The sequence below is a fragment of the Perognathus longimembris genome, chromosome 5, assembly GCF_023159225.1.
Source record: "Perognathus longimembris pacificus isolate PPM17 chromosome 5, ASM2315922v1, whole genome shotgun sequence".
In the NCBI taxonomy this organism is placed as follows: Eukaryota; Metazoa; Chordata; class Mammalia; order Rodentia; family Heteromyidae; genus Perognathus; species Perognathus longimembris.
The window spans coordinates 40,971,328-40,986,412 of NC_063165.1; the positions used below are offsets into that span (position 1 = coordinate 40,971,328).

Genomic DNA, 15,085 nt, shown 5'->3' on the forward strand with positions numbered 1-15,085 from the left:
CCTATCTCAAAAACAAGACAGGCATGGTATCTTACACCTGCACTCACAGTACTCAAGAAGCAGAAGTAAGAGTTTTTCAGTCTGAGAGCAACTCAGGTAAAAGCACAAAAACCTATCTGAAAAAAAGAAAAAAAAAACTAACTAAAAGCAAAAGAAAAGAATAGGAACCAGGCACCAGTGGCTCATACCCATAATCCTATTTATTCAAAAGGCTGAGATCTGGAGATCAAGGTTCAAAGCTAGCTTGAGCAGATAAATTCAAGAGACTCTTTTACAGTTAACCAAAGAGCCAAAACTGGAGGTGTGGCTCAAGTGGTAAGGCACCAGCCATGAGTGCAAATGACAAGTTAGAGTGAGAGGCCCTGAGCACCAAAACTAAACAAACAAATAACAAGGAGGGACATGGCTAAAACAACAGAGCACAAGGCCCTAAAGTCCATATTCAATCCCAAGTTCCACAACTGGGGAGGGAGGAGACTTAGTAGAGGCTTACAAAGACTGAATTTGAAAGATTTATAAGATTTAGAATTATTTCAGTGAGAAATCTGTTTAGTGCTCACAGAAACACAGATATTTTTTTCAAGCTACATAGTATCTGAAAGATTATACATTCCACCTGTCATGTCTTGTGGCACCTGAGTAAAGATGCCCTTTGAAGGATGACAGAAGGGGGAAAAGGCAAAAGTCCTTCAAGACAAAATAGAACCGCCATATAGATAATAGATCAAATTTCACTCATCAACAAGCATCTATTAAATTAAATAAACTGTACTTCACTATAATTAACAAAATATGTCCTTAAACTTGGAATCTTACAAGACACTCCTAACTCTCAATTCTGTCCACAGATGCACAAACTAAAGATGTTTATGTCTATACAAAGATAATATAACAAAGTAAAAATCTGATATGGTACAAGTACAAGTCATATACATTCCTCTCCACCCTACCAAAAGGCAGCATCAGGCAAAAGAAAACTATAACACAACACTCTATATGCACTCTACAAGCACTTGGCGATTATGTGTGTGTGCATGTTTGAATGTGTGACTATATACCTCAAATCAGAAATTCCAAAACAAAAAAACAGAAACAAATAAATACCAGGAAGAAATAAAATAAGCATTGCCTGAACACAGAAAAAATATTTAACCAAAATATCATTGAAAGAGCAGAAAAAAATTTAACACAGAGAGAGGAAAAACAATGCTGGATGTAGTGGTGCACACCTGTAATCTCAGCTCAGGAAGCTAAGGTAGGAGAATCTCCAGTTCAAAGACAATCTAGGCTATATAACAAGCCTGTACCTTGGAGAAAGGGAAATACTAAACACAGAGCAATATTTAGTGCTCACATGTATTGTACTATCCATAATATGACAAAGTTAGCATCAAGCATACCAACTCTATTAGTGTTACAAGCTTATTTGGACAATACTTTATTACTTGTTACCACTTCCAGACTCAGCTCTGCACTGGATACAAAAGGCACACCTAGCATAAAATAACTGCTAAACATTAAAGAATATAAAGTGTAAGACACTAAATATAAAAAATAAAGATGAATTAAACTGGAAAGAAGGAGAAAGCCGAGGCTTCATTCCTGGTATCAAAGTATATCTGAAGCTAAAAGGCATTAAATTCTTTAAATTTTATTAAGAAATACTTTTATCAGGCTAGGAGTCAGTAGTCAAACTGTAGCAACCCTATTTTTATGAGAACATGTCTTTTTCCTTCAATTAAATATAAATAAGAAATGCAAAGAAAAATATAAATACACTAGTAATAGGAGACTTTAATACACTACTCTCAGAATAAAGATAGTGGTAAAAATAAAAACACAAGTAAGCAACACAATCAATGAGGTAGGTCTTACAAATATACATTTAGAATTCTCTACCTTGTTAATAGTTATAACCTCTTCTCAAGCATACACATGGAAGGTTCACTAAATATGATCACATATTATGTCACAAAGAAAACATCATTAGGTTCCACAAGTAGAAACATTACTAACCATACTTAGAATGCAGTGTAATAAAACTAGAAATAAGAAGCTCTATTTTTTTTTTACTCTTCTGTGAGACAACTAAGTAAAAGGGAAAATGTAAACTGAAATTATCTCTTTCCTAATGTATAAGGCATTGTCAAAATTGCAATGATGATTAGATTATTATTATTGGGACAACTGGGGACATCTAAGGTATATAGATTTGATAGTAGCATGAGCTAAATGTGATTTCCAGACTGCAATTGTGTGTAAATGAATGCTCTTGGTCTGAGGAAATACACAGTAAAGTACAGATGCCATATATACATACCTTTCTGTATTCATGTCAGTTTGAGGGTTTAGAGAATTATCCAATTCGTTCTCACTTTCTTCTGATTGGCTATTAACAGTGCCTTCTTCTCTATCATCATCTACTTCATTAAGAGCCTATCTCAACACAATAATAAAAATTACAGTTTATTTAAATACCAATTCTTACTATTTTTTTCCTTTTTTTGGGGATTTGCTCCTGGTGTAGGCAGGTACTCTATCACTATACCCTAAGCCTCTTTTGCTTGTATTATTTTTTGAATAAGGTCTCAGAGGTTTTGCTGGAACCAGCCTGGATCATGATCCTCTTATTTATCCTTCCCATGTGGCTGGATTGATAGCTATGAATCATAGTATTAACTCTTTTATTAGTTGAGATGGGATCACAAAAGTTTGTTTTTTGTTTTTTCCAGGCTAACCTCTTCTCCCTTTATCTCCCAAGTAGCTAGCATTAAAGGTGTGAGCCAGGCCAGGGAGCCGGTGGCTCATGCCAATAATCCTAACTACTCATGAGGCTGAGATCTGAGGATTGAGGTTTAAACCAGCCCAGATAGGAAAGGCCGTGAGACTCTCATCTCCAATTAACCACCAGAAAACTGGAAGTGGCACTGTGGCTCAAGTGGTAAAGTACTAGCCTTAAGCTGAAGAGCTCAGGGTCAGTGCCCAGGCCCAGAGTTCAAGCCCCACAACTGATCAAACAAACATACCCAAAAAAAATGTGAGCCATCAACTTGGCTATATTCAACTCCTCCTGGAGTATAACCCTTCCACATATTCTACAATCAAACCCTCTGAACAAATTTTCTCTAGCATCATTTCTTTCTCTAGTATCTTCAGTTTCTTTGTTGGTTTCAGCTATGTGCAAAGCTAAGTATATTTTCCATCTGACCCTAGCCCTAGCTACTAACTATCATTTTACCACTAAACTCCTTGGAAGTTGTTCTCTACTTGTAAACTCTTCAGATTTGCTTCTATCTGACTACTCTATTTAAAATCTTCTCTACAAGACAGTATCAACACATTTATTCCTAAAACAAATTAATATTTCTCTTTGTTTCCCTTACTTCTATGACTCATTAGACCTTAATGATCACTCATTCATTTCTTTAAAAATCTTGATACATGCATTCTTTTTCCATTGTAACTATTATACCACAATTTCTTGGATTTTCTTCTCTGCTGGCTATTTGTTCTTTATCTCCTTTATCTGTTTTTTTTTTTCTACCTGCCTTTTATATCTGATGGGACTCAAGGACTGCCTGGTCATCAGTTTGGACTTTGTCTCCTCTCATCTGATCCATTTTCTAAATCATTTTAACTAAGGCCACAAGTACAGGTCAAATCCTGTTCATTTCCAGATCTCCATCTTCACTCAATCTGCCTTGAGCCCTAAACATGTACATCAATTACCCAAAAGATATCCCTACTCAAAATGTCTAAAATGGAACATCTTAGGCCTCTCCCACCATTCTTCCAGAAATGTCATTGCTACCAACATACCCAGGACCACGAACAGCACCACTATCTCTAGTCAGTTGCTCAAACCAGCAAATGGAATCACCCTTATTTCTCAACCATCACATCCAGATCCATCTTAAATGTATCTCTTTTATTGTATTCCCTACTGCCATTGCTTTGGATTAGGCTCTCAACACTCTCAGTAAGATTCTAATCTAAGTCTTCCAGATAGTCTGTCTAAATATAGTTTGTCTTCCCCTAAAATAATGTTGACATTTAATCTCCATTATGAAATATTAAGTGGTGGGTGCAAGTGGACCATTAAAAAGTACTTAGTTTCTATCCTCGTGAATGGATCAATCTATTCATGCAATTAATGAATAAGTAAGTTAACAGGCTATCTCAAAAGTGGGTCTGTTATTAAAGGCCAGTTAAGCTAGGTTTCCTGCAAGCACTTTGTCTCTTACCAAATAATGCCACATGTATTAAATCTCTTCCAGAAAGGAGACCATCAATATATATGACCCTTCCATTTTTACTAGAAATGACCCAAAGTAAACCTATTACTACTACTATTACTACTACCACCACAGTCAGTAGTGTTGTTAGCAGCAACAACTAAACAGACTAGAACCAGATCCGCTCTCTAGTCTGGTCCTCCAATCCATCTTCCACATCACAATCGATCTCATTGATTCCATTCTTCTTAAAAGCCATTAGCGGTTCTACCCTACTTTCTGAGTCCTTAGCCCTTCAAGACTTAGCTCCTGACTACTTCTCTAGCCTCAGATCTTGCCATTTTCCCAGTCCAATGTGGAGGCACATTATTCACCTATGTATCCAACCAGTAGTGCAAGACCTAGATGAATAATACATGATGACTAAGTACCACTTATTCCTATTATAAAGAGAAAAAAGGATCCAGAGAAGTTAGGTAGTTTCCATTTTATCCTTTCTTGATGTCTCAAGGTTCTTTGTAACAATATTTACTTATTTTATGAAGTCTAGAGGTCCTCTGTTTATCTATCAAAGTGTCTTCTCTCTCTTCCCTCACAGCCATTTATTTTTCTGTACAGTCCCTGGTATAAACTAAGAAGGTTTCTTCGTTGTTTTAAATCTATTATTGGGCATGAGTTGAGTAAGAACTTGAACCATCTAAGAAAATAAGTTCTATCAATAATATTACTTTAGGGTTGGGGATATGGCCTAGTGGCAAGAGTGCTTGCCTCATATACATGAAGCCTGGGTTCAATTCCCCAGCACCACATATACAGAAAACGGCCAGAAAGGGTGCTGTGGCTCAAGTGGCAGAGTGCTAGCCTTGAGCAAAAAGAAGCCAGGGACAGTGCTCAGGGACAGTGCTCAGGCCCTGAGTCAAGCCCCAGGACTGACAAAATAAATAAATATATATATATAATAATATTACTTTGAAATTACTAACTTAATAGACTCAGATATGACCACAGACTCTTTGTTTCAACAGAATGAAATCTTCATTTCATGTTGCTGAGACACATGTGTATGTAATACTCTTTTTTGTAAGGACTTTATTAATAAATATACATCCATATGATGATATAGATAAAAATCATGAACACTATTCCATTCCCATACACATAACTTCACATGAGTAGCTCAGGTTTGTGGACATTAAAACGTACAGGATCTATTCAGATTTGTTACAGCAGAGGACAGCGTGCTTATTAGCAGTTAACTGGTAATTATTTTCTTTATAATTACCTCTGAAAAAAGAAACTGAATATAGAACCAAGTAGTCTGATTAAATCACACCTGTTTTACTATAAGCATTGAAATTTCCAAAAATGTACATACATTGTAAGTACTGACATGTCTACTTGGTAAGGAGTGTACACAGACTCTTAATGACTAGAAGTGTAATTGCCAAATCAATATAGAACTATATTGTATAATTTATTCAAATAAATGTAAAAACTTCAGTTGAATATGAAACAATATCAAGCTATTCTAAGATAATTACATTTCTAACTACCTGAAAACTGTTAGTAAATGTCAGCAAATAAATGGTTTTTGCTTAGGGCTATATCTAATGGGTCCAGCTACTTAAAGTATGTATCTAATTGCCTTTAAACAGAAAACTATGTAAGTATATTCCTTTAATGATTCTGGGCCTGCAATTCCATAGGCTCAAGCTTCAACTTCTAAATAGTCTCCTTTTTTCCATACATGGTATAAGTAATTTAGTAAATTTCATTAGGCAAGCAATAAGCCATAATCATTCCTATCAACTTGGTTTATTTTAGTATTCAATTCTTCATGGGATCTTAGAAAATGTTTACCATCACAGAATTCTAAATATTTTGAGTAAGAGTTAGAATTAGTTTAGAATATAGCCAATGTCACTACTATGTTAGTACTATGTTACTACTGTAATATCACCTTCCTAGTAGCTATTATCTCCCTACAAACTCCAAGTTTTCTAGGCAGCAATCTTTCAAAAGTAACTAACAGTATTTAATGAAGAACTACATTCCTGGCTGTACGCTAGATGCTCTGTGTAGCCTACAACAGCTGAATCATACAAATACCATCACGTGTATTCTATTCCTGTTTGATTAAAAAAAGAAACAAACACACTAAAAACATTGATCCATCCCAGGTAGATATCTTTAGAAATCAACTCAAAATCAAACAGCCAGTAAATAGTGGGACAGGAGCAGACTGGCCTGATTCCCCCATGGAAAACATCAAGTCACTGAGTGGCATGCCCCAAATTAGAATTCTTAGGCAAGTTATTTAATTTTTCTGAGCCTCAATCTCCTTATCTATTAAATGTGGATAACAACAGGACCTACTTCCAAAATAAACATTCAATAAATGTTGACTCTTCTTATAGACTCTTATCTTCATGAATACAAATGTTATTCGCATAAGGTACAGTATATTTGAGCAAATCTAGAAACCACAATGAGCAATTAAGATTTAATTTTAAACCATAAAAATGTCTAGGATAGTCCTTGCAGAGGACCAAAGTAGCTCAACAGCTATGTACATATGATTATATAAGATGAGGCTAAGGAAAATGAACTCTAAGACATGGCAACAAGAGGATTTTATTGTTGTTGTTATCTTTAATGTACTATGTGAACTTCCTATGGCTTATCCCCTGTTGTTACTGTATATGATTCTGGTACACTGGGTATTGTATATATGTTTATCTGAACTAGGGAAGGGAAAGGGAACATCAGAAGGGTGAGACAAGGAATAAAGGGTGAACCAATGCAATAGCAATACTCATAAGACAATATGTTGGAAAGGAACTGCGGAACTAGCAGACTGGGAGGGAGGGAAGGTGAGAGAAAAATGAGGGAGGGTGTAACAAGTATGACAAGCAATGTACTCACTACCTAATTATGTAACTGTAAACCCTCTGTACATCACCTTGACAATAAAAGTAAATTTAAAAAAATAAAGTAAAAGGATGCACTTTGTGTCAAATAAATTCAGGTTAACCAAAGTTAAATAACTTTGTTTACTGAAAACTATCTCAAATATTCCTCTGCTAATGTGCATTGTAGACTTCTAATAATAATAATTAATGAAAAAAGGATTTAAGATTTTAAAATGTTTACCTCATACTTATATCAATTTAGTTTCAGCAGCATAAGAGTTATATATTTGAATACAGTATATTACCTGAGGTTCTATGGCAGACTGTATGATAGAGTCTTGATTTACCAAGATGGGCCCCTCAGAGGATTCAGGAGCCATTGTAACATTTGGAAACCCTGCAGAATGAAATAAGTCTCGATTATTTTGTTTCAGTTAACTAAAATGATTTCAGAACTTCCGCACTGCATAGTTTTTGTCATCACAAGAAAATGTCAAGTAGTTAACAATAATAGCAGTTCACAATAACATAGTATTATACATACATATACACATCAGCCATTTGAAATACTGATATACATATATACACATATTTAAACTCAATATATATTCCATTATTATTTTACAAATCAATAAACTTGTCTATAAAATAATTATAGAGACATTAAGCAAGTGTCCCAGAGTGCAACACTAATCAATGGCTGAGACAAGACTCAGATATGACCAGGTATGTTCAGGGTGGTATAGCCATAGACAGAAACTTCATACTAAAAAATGAATCATCTGGTTTTGAGATATTAAAATAACTGGTTATACACACATTAAAATAAATAATATTACACATCTGACAAAAGGCAAAATGTCTCTTTGCCAGAAACTAAAGCTGCTTTAGATTTCATATACGATTTACTAAAATTATATAAAAACAGTGTTTTCATTATGTGGTAATTTAATACTATAATTATAATTATAAATGTGAATATTATTAAGCTTATAATATTAAGTTACATTTTTCAAAATCATAAAATTTTGCACATATACCATATTTAATAACTATAATTTATCTTTCTTTAGTTGAATAATTTGCAATAGTTAATCGTCTTAGTAAAAAGCAAACAAATTATAAGACCTCTAACCTTAATAACCTATCTACCTTAAAATTAATGTAACATAAATAATATGATGGCTAAACAAGAACTTTAAATGCTTCCAAAAAGTCAACCTGTGGGTTAATAACAAAAGTAACTTTTGCTTGCATTGAATACTTACCTGTGCGCCTCCGGGGAACATCAACAAATAGATCTTTTGCCTCAGCTACCAAATGATCAGATTTCTCCAACACATCCTGCATCTGATATTGTTCAGAAAGAATCTAGACATGCGTTAATGACAAATATGTTTAGAGAAAAATATATTTACTTTTCAGATCACAAAAGAAAAGACCATACAGGGTACAAAGAATAACATAACCACAGATCACTGCCTCCCTAAAATCGTTCAGTGGCAATATCCTTAAGCACCAGTAGATGGGGTATTACAATAATTAATGACTTTCAGATGCGTGGATGCCATTCCAAAGAATCCATATTAATTTTGTAAAACAGTACGCACACAAACACAGACATACAACAATAAAATAAGAGTTCCACTTAACCTTTGTGTATGAGAACTACCTTCAATTTAAATTTCTATTCCACTGTTTTTAAGTGATGCTTATAACCCATAACCTGATCTCATAATCCATTAATAAATTTTGCTCAAGTTTAGAAAACATAAAGACAAGAAATTTTAAGCCATAACTCAAGAGATGTTTCAAACATTAAGTAATCTCATAACTACTACTAAGACACAATTCAAGACTTGAAAACATGGTATTAAAATGTGATGCTTCTATATTTATAAATAAGTAGGTGTTTTATCATTAAGATATAGGAACTCAAACCACACCATTGCAGTTGTGCCTCTGTTTACATACTTACAACTGAGGGGCTGCGATAATTGTAAGAAAAGTCAGAGGCTACAGTAAAAGCAAATCAACTACCCATCACTAGATGGCATTTTTAAGTCATAAAGAATCTCAAAAGAAACTGTCCATTTTCATAACGGGAAAAACAACCCAACAGCAATATTCACAAGACAATATGTTAGAAATTAACTGTACAACTTGGGGGGGGGATTGGAAGAAGGGAAAGATGAGAGAAAAATGAGGAAGGGGTATCAAGTATGACAAAAAAAAATGTACTCACTACCTTACATATGTAACTGTAACCCCCTGTACATCACCTTGACAATAAAATTTTTTTTTTTTGGCCAGTCCTGGGCCTTGAACTCAGGGCCTGAGCACTGTCCCTGGCTTCTTCCCACTCAAGGCTAGCACTCTGACACTTGAGCCACAGTGCCGCTTCTGGCCGTTTTCTGTATATGTGGTGCTGGGGAATCGAACCTAGGGCCTCGTGTATCCGAGGCAGGCACTCTTGCCACTAGGCTATAGCCCCAGCCCCGACAATAAAATTTTTAAAAAAGAAAAGAAACTATCGATTTTCTAACACTGACCCAAATCACTAAACATCTAGCAATACTTGTATCAGATTTTTTTTAATTATATCATGTGACCTTGGTCTTTAAGGACACAGAGAAAAATGAGTCACATTCTTACTTTTCCCTTCTGATATAGCCAAGGTCAGCCAGCTCAGTTGGTAAGAATAAAGTCTTGAATATGTTCCTTCCATAAAGAGTAGGCGTTGGAACTGTATAAAGCCAAGAACACATATGGAGCCAGAAGACTAGGATTCTAGGCCTACACAAAAAATACTAATCAAAATTCAACCTTTTTAAAATGTACTCTCCTAATATAGATATGACCCGCCCACAGGGAGTTATAAGGGTATGTACACACTGAAAACCTGTATGGCCACCCTGTATGTTGGTACAACATAAATTATATTATCCCATGAACCAAATTTGAGACATCTTGCTAGTACACACAATTAAGCGCTTAGGAAAGAATGTAAATAAATTTTTATAATCTATCACTATACTACAAAAATTATACAAAGCTATTTCCTAATGGCAACTTTAATAACCTATTATTTTTTTAAAAAATACAAAAAACTGACAGAATCAATAATTTTATTACTCATATTGATTATATAATTATAATAGGGCTAATTATACCAATTGTAATGGTAAAGAAATTATTCTGCCAATCTCTGCTTCCTGGGGCAGAGATGGTTCAAAGAGCCAAAGATTAGTATATTGGTCTTCCATTGCTGTTTCGAGATTTATCACTCTTCTAACAATACTCATTCTCTTGGAAGCTAAACTGTTTCTGTAAGTCCATCCATATATATTACTACCTTAGATGGGTTTAAGGACAACAAACTTAAATTTGTGTCTAAAGGTACACATTTTGGATCTTCAAAAAGGATGAGTCCAGGTCCCTGCAAAAAAAAAATTACTGTAAACTCGTCATCCTTACCCTTTTGTTCCACGGTAATAGAAAGCAGGTGGAATTCAAAACCAAGAAGGTTGGGGGAGTTATTCACTTTTAGAATTTCTGAAACCCTTATAAAAATCTCTCTCCATTTGAGTTTGATCATTTTCTTGAATCCTATGGCCTGGGTGAATCGCATGACAAATAACATCTAAAATGATGTTGGCCAAAGAACTTTTCTCTATACTAATCTAGGAGCCCAGATCCAAAGATATGAATCCTAGTAGCTTTAACATATTACAAGTCAGCCTCCATAGGTAAGCTGATAGTGGCTTTTTCCTTTGGTCCCATCTCATCCCTTGAATAGACATTACAAACTTAGCAACATTAAAATAAAAGTTGTACCTATTCCTTGACACAGTAGTTCTTTTTTCTTTTCTTGCTTTTTGGTCAGTGCTGAGGATTAAACTGAGGGCCTCCTATATGCTAATTTAAGTGTTTTACTGCTGAGCTATAACTCCAGCCCCCAACTCGGCAGTTATTTTAATAATTTATTCTAGAAATAAGCATGTGCTCCAAAATACATTCAAGAATCTTCATTACATTATTTATAGTGGCAAAGTAGTAAGCAATCTGTGGCAGGCAAACATTCTTACTGATTCACCAATAATTTTTCTTCCAGTATGCCTTTAAAAGCAGAACTCCCATATTTTATCCACATATGCAGCTAGATTTTCCAAGCATTTTCACAGGAACGATGGCCAGGCAATCACTTGTTGGCTACAAAACACACACCCAAACTTCCATAGGATACCAGGAGTAGCATAAACTGTGTAGCATGTAACTGTGTTACATGTAACAAGGAAACTGCAACGGCCCTTTTGTACTTGAGACAAAAAGACATACAATGAAGAACTTCAAGCCTTTCTATCAGCTACTAAGTACTTCTGAACTCTTTCATGAGACCAAACTAAATCTCTATTTTCTTAAAGTCAATGTTTTAAGAACCCTCCCCTACAAAACCCCAACTATAATACATAACCCCAGTTTATACCAATAGAGTGCTAGATAAATAAATTATAGTAAATCTATACACTTACCTGGCTATTAAAAAGAAAAAAATAGATTTCTCAATATTGACTTTCAAGATGTTAAAAGACAACACCACTTAAGCTCTGGTGGCACATGCCTTAACTGTAGCTATTCAGAGGCTGAGATATGAGTATTATAATTCAAAGCTAGCACAGGCAAGAACATCTGTGAGACTCATGTCCAATTAAGCACTAAAAAGCCGGAAGTGGAGCTGGAGCTCAAATGATAGAATGTTAGCCTTGAACAAAAAACTTAGGGACAGTACCCTAGAACTGACAAAAAAAAAAAAAGGAAACATCTAAATCACACTAAAAGCAGAGGTTTCCAACCTCTGTAGCACATTACAATTACACAGGAAACTGACTAAAAAATAGTTTAGTGAGGACAAATCCTGGGTTAAATAAATCAGACACTTTAAGTACAGCACCCAAATATAGTTACATTTTTAATGAAGTCTCTCCATCAGGGTTAATCCTAATGTGCAGCCAGGGTTGAAACCATTACAACACCAGTGCGAGAGAAAGCAGCATTACCAAGAGAAGGCTTGAAACTTCAGTCTTTCTCTCATTGCTCCTCTTTGAACTCCTACTTCTACCTACCATACGCAGTAGCTACCAGAAAAGGAAACAAAAAAATGTTTGCAAGGATGCAGCTTTTTTTCCAAATCAAATTTGTGGTTTCAGGCCTTTCAGTGAGAATTAGCCCATAATTTTATTTTATTTTTTTTTCTCAAATTTTTATTATCAAACTGATGTACAGAGAGGTTACAGTATCATACGTTGGGCATTGGATACATTTCTTGTACTGTTTGTTGCCTTGTCCCTCATGCCCCCCTCCCTCCCCCCCTTTCCCTCCCCCCCCGCAGGTGTTCAGTTCACTTACACCAAACAGTTTTGCAAGTATTGCTTTTGTAGTTATTTCTCTTTTTTTACCCTGTGTCTCTCAAATTTGGTATTCCCTTTGAATTTCCTACTTCCAATACCAGTAAACATGGTTTCCAATATACTCAGATAAGATTACAGAGATAGTGTAGGTACAACCATATGAAGGTGATACAAGAACATCATCAATAATAGAAACTACACATACACATAGGATGTTGAAAGTAGTTACAACTGTGATATATCAATTGTTTCCATAACATGGAGTTCATTTCACTTAGCATCATCTTTTGTGTTCATAAGGGTATAGCTATTGGGCCTTGTGATGCTCTGCTATGGCTTGCCTAAACCTGTACTAATTATTCCCAATAAGGGAGGCCATAGAGTCCATGTTTCTTTGGGTCTGGCTCACTTCACTTAGTATAACTTTTTCCAAGTCCTTCCATTTCCTTACAAATGGAACAATGTCATTCATTCTGATAGAGGCATAAAATTCCATTGTGTATATGTACCACATTTTCCTGATCCATTCATCTATGGAGGGGCATCTGGGTTGGTTCCAGATTCTCGCTATGACAAATTGTGCTGCGATGAACATTGTTGTGCTGGTGGCATTACTGTGATTTTGTTTGTGGGCTTTTGGATAGATACCCAAAAGTGTAGCCCATAATTTTAAATGTGTGTTACTTGTCCAAGATTCCCCTCAAAATACAGATCTGTAAAGAATTCTTTCTTAGTCCATTGTTCTTTTCTCAAGTCCATGTGAAAATTTATTTGGGAGATATAATTCTTCCTGAAGATGTATATGTAAGAATGTGATTTTATTATTTTATTAGGAACCCTAATGAATTACTCAGTGAGCCAAGTGCTATAAGCTTGAACCCAAACAAGGAACAACACTACAAAGCACATTCCTTTACAATTATATCAGCTCAAATGAACAAAAAACTATATATATATGTGTACAAATATATAGTTTCCTCTTGCACTGTTTATTCCTACATATCTGATTACTTATCCAAATACCCAATATATGGCAAAAGGTTAAGCCAAAAAGAAATGGCTTACAGGCATACAACATTCTGTTCTAGTCTATCTATTCTATTTTTGCTAAGCAATCAAACAGCATTACAATTGAACTAAGAAAAATAATTATAGCAATTTATGTGTATAAGGTACTAATTATGTGCAAAGGGCTGTGCAGATCACTTTATAGGTACTATATCACTAAACTCTCACAACAATACAAACAGCAATTTAAAAAATGACAAAATTCAGGCTGAGAATTACATAACTAAAGTTCCATTGCTACTAAACTATGGAGTAATGCTCTGTAAAACAGTGCAAGAGGTAAATGTATATATGTATATATATGTATATATATACATATATACACACACATATATATAAATATATCTATAGTTTTTCTTTTATTTGAGCTGATATAATTATAAAGGAATGTGCTTGTAATGTTGTTCCTTTAGGTTCAAGCTTATGGCACTTGGCTAGCTAAATAATTCATTTGGGTTCCTAATAAATCACATCAGACTCTAATCATCACTTCACTGCTCTTTTTCAAAGTCCACATGTAGATCATTGTATAAGAATACAGTATTGGAGCTGGGGATATGGCCTAGTGGCAAGAGAGCTTGCCTCATATACATGAGGCCCTGGGTTCGATTCCCCAGCACCACATATACAGAAAACGGCCAGAAGTGGCGCTGTGGCTAAAGTGGCAGAGTGCTAGCCTTGAGCAAAAGGAAGGCAGGGACAGTGCTCAGGCCCTGAGTCCAAGGCCCAGGACTGGCCAAAAAAAAAAGAATACAGTATTAAAGTCACTTAATGTGAAAGAAATTAAGGGAAAAAGACAGAACCCAATTACCTCTCTTTTTGATTCTATAGATAATGCATTTTAGCAGTACCTCTTTCATGATAGATAATCTTCTTTTCTCAAGACTCGAAGTCTCAGGTTTCTGTTTCTTCCATTTTCTCTTCAAAGCTTTTTCTTGAAGTTCCCAGTGTACTAATGCTCTATTCTTTGACTTATGTATTTCATGACGTCGTATCTAGATACAAAGAAAAAAATACAAAGGAATCTTCTCAGTAACAAAGAAATTTCCTACTTATAGTAGGATAGCCTTAATCTAGCTCACCACTTTGTTTCTAGTCTAGCATATGCATGTACTTTTTATATGTGCATTACACACAGACAGACACACACACACACACACACACACACATATTCAGCTAAACCTTTCATAATCCCCAGTAGTTTCAAAAATGATCTAAAAAAGGGAAGTATCTTGAACTGGTAGATCAAACAAAAAATACACTGAAAATAATATTGATTTCTAGCTCCTTTGTACAAGAATATTCAATAAACTAGTGTTTGAAAATCACAGGTTATGACTCCTACAATGGGTAGTAATGACTCAAAACTGACAGTTTCACACACAAACACATATCCCCACACACAATGTAAAGGACACAAAATCTACTAAGCTGTCTTTGGCAGAGACATACTCTTTTCATC

At 35.0% G+C, this 15,085-nt stretch overlaps 1 protein-coding gene across 4 annotated transcripts in view; it reads right to left on the reverse strand.

The window, feature by feature from the left end:
* Positions 1 to 15,085, reverse strand: part of Spice1 (spindle and centriole associated protein 1) — a 60,068-nt gene that overhangs the window by 28,575 nt on the left and 16,408 nt on the right. For all 4 annotated transcript variants that reach the window (XM_048346624.1, XM_048346626.1, XM_048346622.1 and 1 more), the window contains exons 4-7: positions 14,475 to 14,618; positions 8,416 to 8,518; positions 7,453 to 7,544; positions 2,321 to 2,436 (exon numbers count right to left, since the gene is read on the reverse strand). In XM_048346624.1, the coding sequence (XP_048202581.1) occupies positions 2,321 to 2,436; positions 7,453 to 7,544; positions 8,416 to 8,518; positions 14,475 to 14,618 (455 nt within the window). The remainder of the gene's footprint in view (positions 1 to 2,320; positions 2,437 to 7,452; positions 7,545 to 8,415; positions 8,519 to 14,474; positions 14,619 to 15,085) is intronic.